Source organism: Eretmochelys imbricata, chromosome 10 (genome assembly GCF_965152235.1).
Source record: "Eretmochelys imbricata isolate rEreImb1 chromosome 10, rEreImb1.hap1, whole genome shotgun sequence".
NCBI lineage: Eukaryota > Metazoa > Chordata > Testudines > Cheloniidae > Eretmochelys > Eretmochelys imbricata.
Genome location: NC_135581.1, coordinates 58833071 through 58847601, shown reverse-complemented (window position 1 = coordinate 58847601; position 14531 = coordinate 58833071). Strand labels below are relative to the sequence as shown.

Here is a 14531-nt window from a genome sequence, read left to right as displayed (position 1 = left end):
TAGCTAGTACACTTTCACTAATATGTTTTTAAACACAAGTGTAGACAGTGTCCAGCATTTAAAAAAAAAGTGTTATCAGGTTGTGGTCAACCCTAGTCTAGACATGTCCAAAAGGAGCAGTCTGAAGTGAAGCATGGATGTAGGAGGCAGTGAGGACAGATGAACAGAGTGACTAAGAGTTGATGCAGAAGGAGTCACTTTAAAATAATGCTATTAAACCCTGCTCTTCACAGAGGCCCCAATCTTGCTGGCATTGAATTCAATGGTAGTTTTGCCATTGCCTTCAGTGGGACCAAAAATCAAGCCCAACATCAACCTTCTGTGTTCGACATGCCAGGAGTGTTTTCGCCAAAGTTCTCCCTATTTTAAAAGAAACCCTCATCTTACATGCTATAGTAAAAGTTTAGTCAGCTTGAGCTAGACAAACTAGTTGTAATTTCAGGACATAAATTAAACAGAAGCACAGAAACTAACTGCCAGAGGAAAATAAATGTTTAAATTAGAGATGAAATGGAAATTGACTGGATCTGTGACCTTCGACATCTCTTTGCATTAGACCCCACACAAAGCCATTTTGCAGCCTCATAGGGTTTCTTTGTGTGAGACACAAAGAGAATAGTTGGTTAGAGAACTTTCTTGCCAGCTGTTGTTGTTGCATGGTAAAGTCTGGTGTTATAAGTAGGGAAGAACCGCAGATGATATAACACTGACAGATTTTCTCAAAGCAGAACTTACTTGTTAAATAAATGTGTTTCCAATTGTGACAAAGCTCCAACCTTGTCTCAGTGGGTCCCATGCTTCCAGGCAGATTTATGCTAGCCTCAGAGGCTAACTGTGACCTTCCTCATAGCCCTTCTCTCTCTAGAGGCAAGGGTCAGAGCCTACTCAGCCGTTTTCATCATAAGCCAGCAAGGGAGGTGGGAAGAAGCAACCCTCCCTCGCACAGTCTCTGTCTCATTGTCTCTGTGATTAAGCGGGGAGAGTGGGGGCGGGGGAGGGAGCTTGGGCCCACTCTCTACTCCAGGCTCCAGCCCAGGGACCCTAATAGTAGCAGCTATTTGTAGCTGACTTTTTGAAACAGGACAAGTACAATTCCCTGGGCCACTTCCCCGCAGCAGCACTCACTTCCTCAACATCTACTTTATCCTTAACTCAGGGCCCCCTTTCTTGTGCCTGATCGGGTTGGTCCTGCCCAGTTTCTCCAGCAGCACAACTTCCTACTACTACTCCTGACATACATCTCTAACTGACTAACTGGGAGGCCTTTAACTAGTTCCAGTGAGCCCTTGATTGGCTTCATGTGTCCCAATCAACCTAGCTGTCTCCACTGCTTTCTAGAAGGATCTTAATTAGCCAGGTGTCTTGATTAACCTGGAGCAACTGCCGTTTGGTTACCATGGTAACAGGGATTTGTTTAGCCTAGAGCGAATGTACCTGTTTCTCATTACTTTCCTATAGTCATCTGGCCCTGCCCTGTTACACAATATACTGTACTTCCTTTTTACTTACCATGCCAATGGCTGCATGTGAAAGACCCCAGCACCATGGTAGGTGGAGAATCTCAATGTCTGGTGGCATGGCATATTTATATTTTTAAGAAGAAATTGTGCCAACTTTAGGAAGTTTACAGTGCAGGTTCTTTTAGGAAAGGAAGTGTCAGAGAAGGTGGATCATCTGGATCTCAGTGGATAAATCGAAGTGAGCATTAATATGGGAGAAATTGAGAGACTATCAATAGTCTGCTTCTTGCTCTCCCTGTGTATACATCTTAAAGTAACACTTGGTTATTAACCAGACAGGCTAATGCCTAATGCAGTGAAAGAAAGTCAAAGATGGTGAAACTCTTAGGCAGAACTGTTACATTGAAGTAGGCAGAAATGTTTTCTTCAAAACACTTTCACTGGAGAGATCAGCCACCAATAAGATGACACAGAACTGGACAGGCAGATGCAGACTTATGAGACCTGAGGCAAGATGATAGCAGTGCTTCTGACCTGGTAATGGTGTTGCTGCCAAACCTTTGCCTCACTTTTTTTTGTCTACTTAAATGCATGGACATGGGTGAAATCTTGCTCTTTAAAGTGATCTTTTCCTTCTTTTGCCATGGTGGAGGATAGCTGTAATTGCCTCCGTCCCCCAAAAACCTTTTGCAGGGACTTTATTAAGAAAAACAACAAGTTAAAAGAACTTAAAATGAAACATAAAAATTTAAATCAAATTATTTTTAGGGTTTTTTTTAAACAAACAAAAGTATTCATCTAGGCAGAGTGACTGTGCTAAATTTCAACCTGGTGACATTTAAAAGATTTGAAGTTTCTTTCCTTTGCTTTTGAGTATTATGCTGTAAAAATAAGATCACATTTTCATTACACAAGGGACTTTATTTGACATAATAAAGCATTTCATCACTAAGAGAGGATTGAATTTGAAATTTGAAACTGAGCATTTTGGGGGAGAGAGAGAGATTTAAAGGGGAAAGAAGGGGTTTTTTTCCTTGGCAAGAAAATATCTACAGAATAGAAATTTAGAATGACATTCCCCTAACCTACTGAATTGAACTGTCTCCAGGTCATGGCACACGAGCTGTTCTCCACATTTAGTCTGAGATTCATTGGAAGATAAGTGGCGGCCAGACATAAGAAAAAGAAGCTATATCCTTTTTTTATTGTAGCAGAAATTGGCATGAAAGAGAGAATATTTGTATACGATCTGCTAAGGAGTGAATCCTAACCCAAATAATGAAGATACACATTATATTGAACAAATGGAAAAGAGAAGGAAGCGTGACAAAAAAGGCTATATGACCAGCTGAAAACTGCTTACTCAAGACGTTTCAGAAACTCCAGGCATATTATATGGTATTGCCAGTTTTAATATGGAAATACTTTTAAAACTGTAAAAGAAGCAACACTGAAACATGGACTGTGGAATCACCATCCAAACTGGGATGCTGTATTTTTACTAACAAAACTCTATACTTGTGTGGGATACAACATCTCTATATTTTTCAACAAAGGAGCCCACATGTAGAAAGAAAAGCCATATGGGAACATGGCTTAAGAAGAGCAACTTCAAAGCATAAATGGCAGAGAATCATAATGCTTATGCTCAGATAAATTTGTTAGTCTCTAAGATGCCAAAAGTACTCCTTTTCTTTTTGTGGAATGCCCCAGTGAATCTAAAAAACGAAGCTATACAGTCCAACATCCTACATGGAATGTATTAGACCTCTACAGACAACAAAAATAGAACCACCAGAGATCTTTGGTGGAAACATTCATTCATGTATTTGTGGCAGAGGCAATCTGTCATTTCTGGTCCAGCTTCATCTATAGAATCCACTTTGCAAAGCATTGACGCCTGCAACTTGGATTGGAGCAGCAAACCAGCTAGCATACTTAAACCCACGTTATTATTGTATTATGGTAGTTCCTAATCAAGGGGGTCAGTACCCAGTTATGCTAGACACTGTACAAACAGTTCTTACACACTAGAACACCAGTGATTCCTCAGAGCTACTGTAGCAGTAGATTGAGATCAAAGACTGGTTTAATATTGCTAGAACTAGACAGATTAGAAAGTCCCTTAAATTAGTGCAATAATTTACGCTAAACCTAGTTTGAGTAATAATATCTGTTTGTTTTTACTGATGTGTGTGTGTGTGTGTGTGTGTGTGTGTATATGTGTATGTGTGTGTATATGTATGTGTATATAATATATATGAGAGAGAGAGTGTGAAAACTGTGATGATAAAAAAAAGTAGAAGATATTATCTGAGTCTGGAGTTTTTAATGGGGCCTAAGGGAATAAGATGCTCATTCTTATTGATTTTTGATAGAGCCCCTTGGAAAAATCTCAGCTCTAATGCCTAGAATACAATAAACTTGGCTTATTTAAAAATTAAAGTTGAATGAAACATTAGACTTTTAGAATGAAATCTGGTCTTTCCTGTACAGCCACTGTCTCCCTAAAAAGATGACAAAGGCTGAGTATTCTAGTCAATGTTGTGATGTCTTGTCTGTCCTGTATTGTTTAGTCCATTGTGTGTTTGTAATAAGTTTAGTCATGTTTATAACTGGTTTGTCCATTTTTGTTTGTCATGTATCACCATGTTACAGGTGTCAAATTCACTAATGGCAGATGAACAGTAAAATATAAATGTCTTTTATAATATACAATACTCATATAAATGTACAATGTGATGTACTGAGAAATAACTTCAACTGGATGATATCATTGTGTGGTAAATCTTGGGTGAATTTAAATAACTGCTGGATCTACTCCAACCTGATAAATCAATATACGTTTTCAAGCCTCCAGCTCTGAAATGGATCATATTTAGCAAAAAACCAATATGTCAAGGTTGTGCCATTTACACAACCCCTTTTTAAAAAAGGCAATTATTTTATCATTCTCTTAGAGAATGACAAAAAAGAGAAAATATTTTTCTCATTTCCTTGGCTTTGAATTGCTTTGTACTCTCCTGATTCTTCTCTAACCTCACTCTTCGCTCCTTCAGCATTTTTTTTTGGCAGATTTTCTTCTGCTCCTTCCCCACATCTTTGTCCCAGGGTAGTGTCCTTTGCTTTCTCCTCTTCTTTTAATGATCTTATTCACTCTTATGGGTTCAGAGTCCTAGCTTTATGCTGATGACTCCCAAATCTAATTTTCTACCATTAACCTTTCATTTCTGGCTATTTCCTCTCAGATGTGTCTCACCATCTCGAGCAAATTGTATAAAACTAATATTAACTTTTCAGTACAGACAGGACACTCTGGGAGAACCAAGGGAAGGAGTTGTATTAGATTGAGAATAATTTAAAAGAAACAATCTTGTTTGGAGCTTCAGATAGAGTGGATCTGCGAAAGAGATTGGGAAGAGGAGTGTGAGCCTGATGCTCTGAATTTCAGAGTTTGTTCCATGCACAGAGGGCAGTATAGAAGAGGACAGGAGAGGGCAAAAGAAATTAAGTAGGTGTCAAAACCAGCATCTTTGCTCACATGAAAGAGAGCAAAGTAGAGTTCCAAGATGTAGTTCAGGGTGAAGTTTTGTAGGGCCTTGAAGCAAAAAGTGAAAGGTTTAAACTGGGGTGACTATGCCAGGAGATGTCAGGGGAACAATTTTTCAAAGAGAGGATTGATAGTCTGTTTTAGCAAGGAAGGGAATTTGAGGAGGTCATTGTATCCAAGGTGAGAGAGAAGAGCACAGTCAAGCATCTTAAATGATGGGATGAAATGGAAGGGTTGGATTTTCTAAGTGTGGAGAGAGAGACAATACAGGATTTGATGATGATCTGGATGTGTGCTGAGAGATTGAGAGTGAAAGATGACTGTGACATTGCAGGACAGGGAGGATGGGGGTGCGCTCAATGACAACAGAAAATGAGGTAAGATGGTGAGCACTGAAGAAAAATAAAGGGCTTTAAAGTGGCCATATTAAAGTTGAGCTGATGAATAGCCATCCAGAATGACGTGCATCCCCTAACCCAGTGAGGCTTTCAGCTCTGATTAGGATCGCTAGGGTCTACTGTAATACAAATAACAGTGTTAGAGAAATAGTCAGTATGGGTGTGAAGAGAGGAACAATTGTGACTCTATGTAGAGATGTTGGTAGAACTGTGAGAAAAGATAAGAACAGCTGAGATAAGGTGTAAAGGGAGTGCTAGGTTAGAGCCCTGTAAGGCTCCCCCAGAGAGGGGTTATGGGATATACGAAAATAGCAGTCAGAGAAGGAGGAAGAGAATGGTGAGAGGACAATGCCATGAAAACTACCTGGGGGGACAGGATTTCTAGTAGGGAGTGACCAACAGTACTGAAGGCTAAGTAAAGATCAAGGATAAGAATGGATTAGAGCAGGTAGGTAGCCGACCATTAGGTAGCCAACCTATGGCACAGGTGCCAAAGGCAGCACGCGAGCTGATTTTCAGTGGCACTCACACGCCTGGGTCCTAGCCACTGGTCCGGGGGGTCTGCATTTTAATTTAATTTTAAATGAAGCTTCTTAAACATTTTAAAAACTTTATTTACTTTACATACAACAATAGTTTAGTGTTATATTAAAGACTTATAGAAAGAGACCTTCTAAAAACATTAAAATGTATTACTGGCACGAAAAACCTTAAATTAGAGTGAATAAATGAAGACTCTGCACACCACTTCTGAAAGGTTGACAACCCCTGGATTAGAGGCTCTAAGTCTTAGCCAGAAAGGTGTCCTTTTAGACCATGGTGATAACGCTTTCAGTGGAATGCAGAGGATAGAAGCCAGACTGCAGTGGATCCAGGAGTGAGTCTGAGAAGAGTTGGAGGATTATTTTTTGTCCCAAACTGCTCCACTTCTCACCCACATCTTTCATTGTGGATAATTCTGTCATCCCTCCTGTCAGGCTCTCAACCTGATTATCATCTTTAACTTGTCATGCTCCTTCTCTCTCCATGCATATTCACCTATGCCTTGAACAGGCTGCTTAAAACCCACTTCTTTCTGCAAGATATCCCTACATGAAAACTGACTTCATGGCTTTTTGGTCTTTTGCCCCACATACTATGTGTCTGCTTTACACTGCCAGTGCTCATGGCAGAGACCATCTCTTTCTGTTTGTTGGGATGTTGTGTGTGTTTTAGATTAGATTCCATGAGTTAATGTTTGTCTAGCTCTTTGCAAAAAGGAAAGCACTACGGAAGATTGAAGTATCCCTTCTGTTTATTTTAAAAACATTTTACCAGAAAGTATGCGTATTTGAGCCAATACCCTTGTTACATTCCTAACATAGTGAAGATCACACTTTATGCAGTGTTACTTATATCAATGTACTGTACCTATATATATTGTGTTTAATTTAAGGCTTTATTTAATATATCTTTTATACTCATCCAAAGTTGTTGCTTCCTTTCCTATGTTTCCTTTAAATGTAGCATCTCCTCATCGGGGTATCATAGTACCCTAAAAGTTTTTATACGATCAGGTTTGATTGCTTCTTAATGTCTTTTCCCAACATGAAAGGCCATAGGGTGGGAATTTAACACCTTTTATCCAAAGATGCAGTGAATGGCCTCTTAGTGGAGGTCTAAATCCACTGTCAGCTCCTGGACAAGGCTTCAGCAGCTCTATAGCCCCTTTGTGGTGGCTCCTCCAGGTCCTGGACTGCAGCAATTGCCAAGAACCTGACTGTCCCCTTCAAAGGGTCAGAATAACTGCAAGCTCACTGGCTACATTCCTGCTCATCCTCCATGCTGGCCTATGTGCATTTGGCACAGAGAATAACTCTGCCACATTCAGGGGGTGCAAAGTCTTTCCGCACCTCTGTCCTCGTCCCTTCACAGTGGAGAGACGTCTGTGGCTTGTCCACTGCTGGGTGTGTTTCACCCCTAATGGATTTAGGATCATTTTAGTCAACATACCTAAAATCTTGGATTGAATGAAGTGTCACTTATATATAATATGTAAAATAACAGTGTTATAGGATTTGAGGAGTCAGGTATTTTGTGTAACAGCTCACTGCAAGTGTAATCCACATGGTCCAACCAGATCCTCTATTGATCTTACCCCATATTATTTTTACTGATATAAACAAATAAGCTTTTAGGCCATAGGAATCTTTGCTTTTTTCTTACACACTTTTATACTTACTAGATTACAATTTTAGCACAGTCCTCCAAAGGAACTGAAGAAAAGGATGAATAGAATTGAACTGCAGCCATAAAGCCATGTTAAAATGAGCCAAGAAATGTTGCTGTTGGTGTGTATGGTTCAGAACTCCAGAGCCGTTAGTGGCTCCTGCCTTGGAACACAAATGCAGTAAATCTGATGCCAAATCATAGAATACCAGTTGAATGAAAATCAATCAATACCATGTTGGGGAGAGGTGGAAGAATCCATCAGGCTTTCCATCTTAGTGTTCTGTTCTGGATTTCAATATGTTCCTTTTTAATTCTAGCATTTTCATTGTTATTCTAGGTATAATCTCCCTAGACCATTTTCAGATCATTCAGATCTGTATATACAGTGTTAATTCTGAGTAGATGTGGAATATATATGAATATATACGTAGATTCCATTTTAATCAGACTACATGTACTTGTACCTGACAGTGTGATACTGAACCATCTTCTTTGCTCAATTTTAACTTTCATGGTGTAAAGGCTTTGAATTATAATCACTCTGTGAACCAGTAAAATAAGCTGTTATGAAAAGGTAGAGGTGTAAGGCCCTAGTTGGCTTTCAGAAATGTTTATTGGTGTCTAATTAGATTACTACTCTAAATAAAAACATTTGTTTTCCAAATTAATTTAAAAGTCAGAATTGGCACCAACTACTGTAATATCTCCAGTAACAGGATCTGCCTCAGTAAGGAAAAATTGTCCTCTGATTACACAGCTGTACTTGGTTTCAAGCTGAAAGTCTGCTCTCACTACGCATACAGATGTCTGATACCAAAATGATTTCCTTCTGTGCATGGCAGGGGAACAGAATGTTAATGCCAAATACCACCATAAGAAAACAATTTATACTGTCAGTATATTCCACTTTCAAAATTGTGGGAAGACTAAACCCACTTATAACAAAAATGCTGGCTGAACTATAATTATAATTATAGTGTTAGACATAGCAATAATTAAAGACCAGGATCAATAGCTGTCAAGTGTCTGCAGGTGCTATAAACATTACTTTTCTATGAAGATATGAAAGCTGAAAAGATCACTTAAAATCTAGTTTTAAATGACAATGCTAATGGAACTATATTTTAGCCAGAGAAGAATCTGCTATTTAAAGTGAAAGACAGATGAAGGAGCACCAGCTTGAACTGAAAATAAACCCCTTATTTGCAAAGAAATGGATGAGTTGATCATAGCATTTCTTCACTGCTGTGTATTTTATCATTATCATTTAGTTGAAAAATTTACAGTATGGAATTTACACTTGCCTTTTTTCAATAATTGAATTGCCACTTCTTTGTATGACACATTTATTGAAAATAAATGATTAAAAATACAAATTAAACACATCACTTTTATTAAGATAAATACCCATGTTAGCTGTACTTCTTTTTGTTATTGTCTTCACAAATCTTATGTTTTAAGTTCTTTGCCTTTTTTTTTAATTCATCTGTGTTTTACTCTAACCTTTTCCAGGTCTTTCTCTTTAGAACTGTTTTGGGGTTTTTTGCACTCATTAATTTTTTATATTGGTTTGCAATGGATATTTTGTGAAAGTGATGGCCATTGTATTTAATATTTAAATTGAATTTTTCAGATTCTTTTCCTTTTTCTCTGAGACCTTTTTTATTGATTATTTTCAGATATGCTGGAGAGCTTTACATAGAAGGGGTTTTTAATAGCAAAAAACAGTTTAATAAAAAAAATTTAAAGGGGGGGGAGATGAAATGAAGAGGGAGAGAGAGCTGGACAGGCTTTTGGAATTTGTTTTACTCTGATGCATATTAGTGATATTACCTCAAACACCTTATCTCTCCAGTGTACCACAGTGACAGTTATAAGTGGAAAATTGAATTATTTGGAACTTCAGTTGCCTTCTGATTGGCTGTTTTTTAAATTTAATTAATTTAAAATAAAGTTTTACTGCACTTCTATGAATAAATAGTTTTTACTTTTTTTTCCTTAAAATTTTATATGTAAAGGTCACAGCCATTCAGCAATCTGACAGGATAAAATCCATTCAGTTTAATGAGAATTTTATAGAAAATACCTATTTTTATTGCTCATGAGTATTTTTATAATTTTCTTGTGGCAACAGTTATAGGCATTTATGAAATTTTTGTTGGCTCACAGCCCAAACTATTGAATTTAATTGGGCGGGGGGGAAATGTTCAGGTTTTTGTGCTATGGCATATCCAGTTTTGCTGAGTGGCAGCTCCTGTAGAATTCCCCTTCCTTCATCTGCACAGTCCTAATTGTATACTAGTATAGCAGGTCTAAAGAAGAATCTGCATGAGTGACTTTTTTTTTTCATATGTTGTATTCCAGCATCTACGGGTAACAGTAAAATCACTTATGTCAATGGGTACTCCATGAGCAGGAGGATATACCTACATGCAGAAGTAGGCAGGAATGGGGCCTAGGTTTGCTAAAACTCTAACTTGATGTCTGATTCTGCTTCCACGGAAGTCCAACATCAAAATTCATCCTGACTTCAGTGAAACCAGAATGCAACTGTTAGTGTGATCTTTTGATTTTTTTTTTAAATGGTTGATTATTCAGTAAAGGTGGACTGGAACTTAACTGTTTAAGTCCTGACATGACTTAGCTTCATACAGAGTGCAGAATTCAGTAAATATTATTGGCTTTCAGCCCTCCTTCTGCACCTAGGACATGACCTGCACCCTTTAAAATATATTATCTTTAGATTAAAAGCTATGTTTATACCAACAATTGTATTTTATATTAGAGAGGCACCATTGACTCAAATTCCAAAATATAGTTGGGATGTAAACAGAAATGTGACCTTTCAAAAAAACCACCAGAAAAGGTTGTTCTTAAGTATTTCCAGGCAGTGGAAGCAAAACATTACAGCATTCAGAAGCTGAAAGCCGAGCCCATCAAAATTTCACTAATTTTTTTGTTTTTCACCCAAGATCTTTTCATTGAAAAATTTCTACCAGCTTTACCTGAAAGTTAATTTGACTTCATTATTATTGTCCAGGCTGGAAAAAAAATTAAGTAAACAAAGTATATATAGTAAATAAAAAAACTAGATTTAAAAGAAAATTCCGTTTTAATAATCTAGGGGAGTGGTTCTAGTAACATAAAACTTGTCAGTGTCTCTTCATGCAGACCATTAAGGAATCCTTAACAGTTTACAAAATACCATTAATAACTTAAAAACTAATTTTAAAATATTTATTTGTTAATAGGATCAATAACTGAGTAGTGTCATTTTGTTCTTAAAGGGGTACAGTCTGGTGTATTAAGTTATTTATTACTAATACATATTAGTATATTACTAATAACCTAAATTTCAGGTCTAAAGTCTGACTAGACAATGGCCCTTTAATACAACATACAAATCTGGAACAATCGAGTAATTCATGTACTTTGAGTGTAGCATTGGTTTTGCATTGCAGCACTCTATGTAAAGTGTTCAGGTATCACTTCTTACATACATGTAGTAAGTACTGGAAAATGTCCATTTCTGCTCCTCTCAAGCCTTCCTCCAAAATTCTCTTTGTACTAGCCTATGCTATGGAAACTGTATACTAAAAACCATCACCGCTAGCATGGCTTAGTTGTATTGTGTATAGTTTTAAAACAATGTTTTAAGGCTATACCAGTTCCACTGTAGTGGCACAACTAGTTAACCTGAAGCTGTTCTTGAAAAGTGTAGTTTTTGTAATGTAGGTGTAACCTGAACTGTTTTCTGTCACTCTTGGTGCTGCATCTCTCTCCTGTGCCTGAAACTACATCATATTCACACACCCACAACAAGCAGCGTCCCTTTTTCTCCTTTAGGTTCTTAGAATGTACTTTTGCAAAGCCTTCAGTGTTCATCTCTTCAATCTTGTCTACTCCATTTTGTGTTTTGAGCTGTTATACTAGTGTTCTGTTCTAAACAACATACAGATCGACTTCAGTGGAACTCACTTAAGCAATCAGTTAACAGGTTTCTTAAAATACTCCTTCACAAGAGACAGAAATGCACATGTTGGGCCAGAACCTCAGCTGCAGGCAAGCAGCATCAGCATAACTTGGCAGGGGGACAGAAGTGGAGACAACAGAGGCTTTCAGAGGCTACTTGCTCCAAACCAGCCCCCCAGTTTAAGAACAGCCTTGAGCCATCTACCAGTGACCCCAAGGGACTGGTACTGCAACTGGGGAGCTCTGTGGCATCCTGGTCATGCCCATCTTTCTCTGGCCACACCCACTGCAGTAGTGGCTGGGAGGGACGTGTGATTAAAAATTGCTACAATAATATGCAAAGATCCCACTACTCGGGGAGATCATCTTGTAGCTGGGTAAATTAGCTTTTAAGACAAGTTTGCACAAATTGAGTGGTGAAAGGTTGCCCTAATGAAGGGGGGAATCCGAAGTTATTAATACTGTATTGATGTTAATATTGTTCCCTACAGAGCCCAGAAAATGTCACATTATTGTTGAGGTGGCCTCTTTTTGTTGTTTTATCATCAATCTGACAAGCAATTGTTGATGATGACTTTTTCCCCCAACTATGAAATATAAAAGTTTTCATATAGAAATATTTGAATTTTCATGCTATGCCAAATAAGGGCAAGAGATTAGCACCATGTAATAAAAGTTTTGGGTGAGCTTAAAACCTGAGAGCAGAGTCCCCTGAACCCTGTAATTTAGTTTTTTATTTTTTTACATATTTTTATATCGGCTAGTTGTTACTTGAAAACTTTTGTTTACTTTCCAAAGACTAAAAATGCATGAAGTGTCAGAAGCCATGTTAGTACACATGTATGATCATGGCATCTGCATTAAGCCATGTTAGTGCATGTCTGTGATTATGGTGTAAACCACCCAAGTTGACCCTTTTGAATTCAAACTGTTTTGGAATATGTACACATTCTAGAACAGAAAGTACAATATTGGCTGCACACTGAAATCCAGTGAGTTTTGGTTTCGGTTTGTGGAATAGTCTTTTGTTTCTTCTCTTTTTTTTTTTTAACGTCTTTGCCTTAAGATATTCCTGATTTTTTTTTTCATTCATAGATCGAAATACTAAAGAAAAAGATCAAGCAAAAGGAATTGTTTATAATGCAGCTTCTAGAAAAAATCTCTTTCCTAGAATGTGAGGTAAGGACTTAAATTAGCTTTACTTTGATTTGATGTGATTTACGAGAACTGTTAGAGTTGGAGCTATGCTGTCTGATGTTTTCTTTATGTAAATTCACTGTATGTAGTAACTGGTCTTGAATATGGAAACAGAAATATCTGTAACATCAGGATCATCATGAATGCATGTAATAAACAAATAATCTTCACATTCATGTTGAACTTCTGTAACATAGTTATGCATTTACACTATAGAGACATTTAAAAAATCTAGCATTCTGTATGTAAGGCATTGATTGACTTGTGTTTTTACGGTCACAGTAACTTTATTTTCCAAAATTTTTGTGTATTCTAAATAATAATTTTGGAATGTTGATGAAGAAAGCCTTATGCTGGACTTTATTAATTTTAAAAGAGAAAATACAATGTTAATGAGCTAAAATCATTAAAACATATTTGTCTTCTCGGAAAATGCAACTTAAAAGGATTTTTTCATGAAGAAAATCCTTCTTTTCCAGAATAAAGAATTACAAGACAGGTTGGACTACTTAATGGAAACCCAGCCAAGGACTAATGTAGAAACAAGAGAGATCGGAGTAGGATGTGATCTTCCATCCAGGTATTCAGAGCTTCAGATAATTTACTGGAAAGGTTCTCCACAGAAAATCACTGTCAATAAATCTATCCAGAATATGGATTTGGAACAACAGCACTTATATCTACCAACAGTAATTTCTCAAGAACTTATCTGCAGCCTAATGGCTAATGTACTTTTATTTAATGATCTTTTTCTTCATGGCATACAGAGTTGTGTGTAGCATAGAAATGGTATTTACCATTGACTTAATTTCTGACACCTACAACAAACATGTCTCTTTCCTTTAAATGATGGAGCATGGTAGAGGCTCCTGGAGTATTTAACTACAAAAGGGTGAAATGAGCAGGGAGTTAAACCTAGGCCCCCTAGAGTTCCACCTTTTGGGGGGATATCAAATAACTGTTCTTGTGACCTATAGGAAAAATAGTGTTCAAGTTTTCCTACTGTGAGTGCAGCAGAACATAGCTGCAGAACTTTAGCACTTCATTTGGGTTGCGTAAAGTATCCAGTATGTTAGGCAGTACTGGAATTTGGCTGCTCCATAATTCAGATTAGGCTAATGTTGTGTATTCGTAACATACATGGTCCATCACTATTTTAAAAAGTCAGTGTTAGCTTAAAATTGCTAGATATTATTTGAGATACTACAGGAACCTAATATAGGAAATAACGTATTGTTGATCACTGTTTGCAGTAAGAGCTCCTCTGAAAGCTATTACAATATAACTATTAACCTATTAACTGTTGGACTATGTGCATGTAGCCAGGTGAATCCTGTTACAAGCCTGACCAATGCAAGCTTCAGGGGTGGGAGGAAAAAGTGGCAACTCCTTCTGAAGGTTGAGTAGTGGCAGTAGAGCTCCTTTTAAGGCTGCCGTAGTTCTTGTACATGCCCCCAGCCCTGCATGGGGATTGGCCACTGGATCTGCTTAGTTTTGTTTTATCTCCTGAGCCTGCATCTAAACTGCTTTATTTTCTTTGAGGGGAAGGGTGTCTTCACAGCCCATTTGTATGGGCTACACTCTCTCTCTCTTACATGCTCCACTGGAACCATGTTAGTTCTATAACCAAGGCTCCGTGCACTTGCATCAGGAGGGGGATAGAACTTGCTCAAAACTCACTTAAAATAAAAAGTAGTAATTGTCCATGAACAATAAAGCCCAATAGCGTTGCCATTTTTAAAA

At 37.7% G+C, this 14531-nt stretch overlaps 1 protein-coding gene across 1 annotated transcript in view; it reads left to right on the top strand.

Moving 5' to 3' along the window:
- The window catches only part of MYZAP (myocardial zonula adherens protein), a 91245-nt gene that overhangs the window by 50934 nt on the left and 25780 nt on the right, over nt 1-14531 (top strand). The window contains exons 11-12 of the mRNA XM_077828941.1: nt 12687-12770; nt 13268-13368. Coding sequence (XP_077685067.1) covers nt 12687-12770; nt 13268-13368 — 185 coding nt within the window. The remainder of the gene's footprint in view (nt 1-12686; nt 12771-13267; nt 13369-14531) is intronic.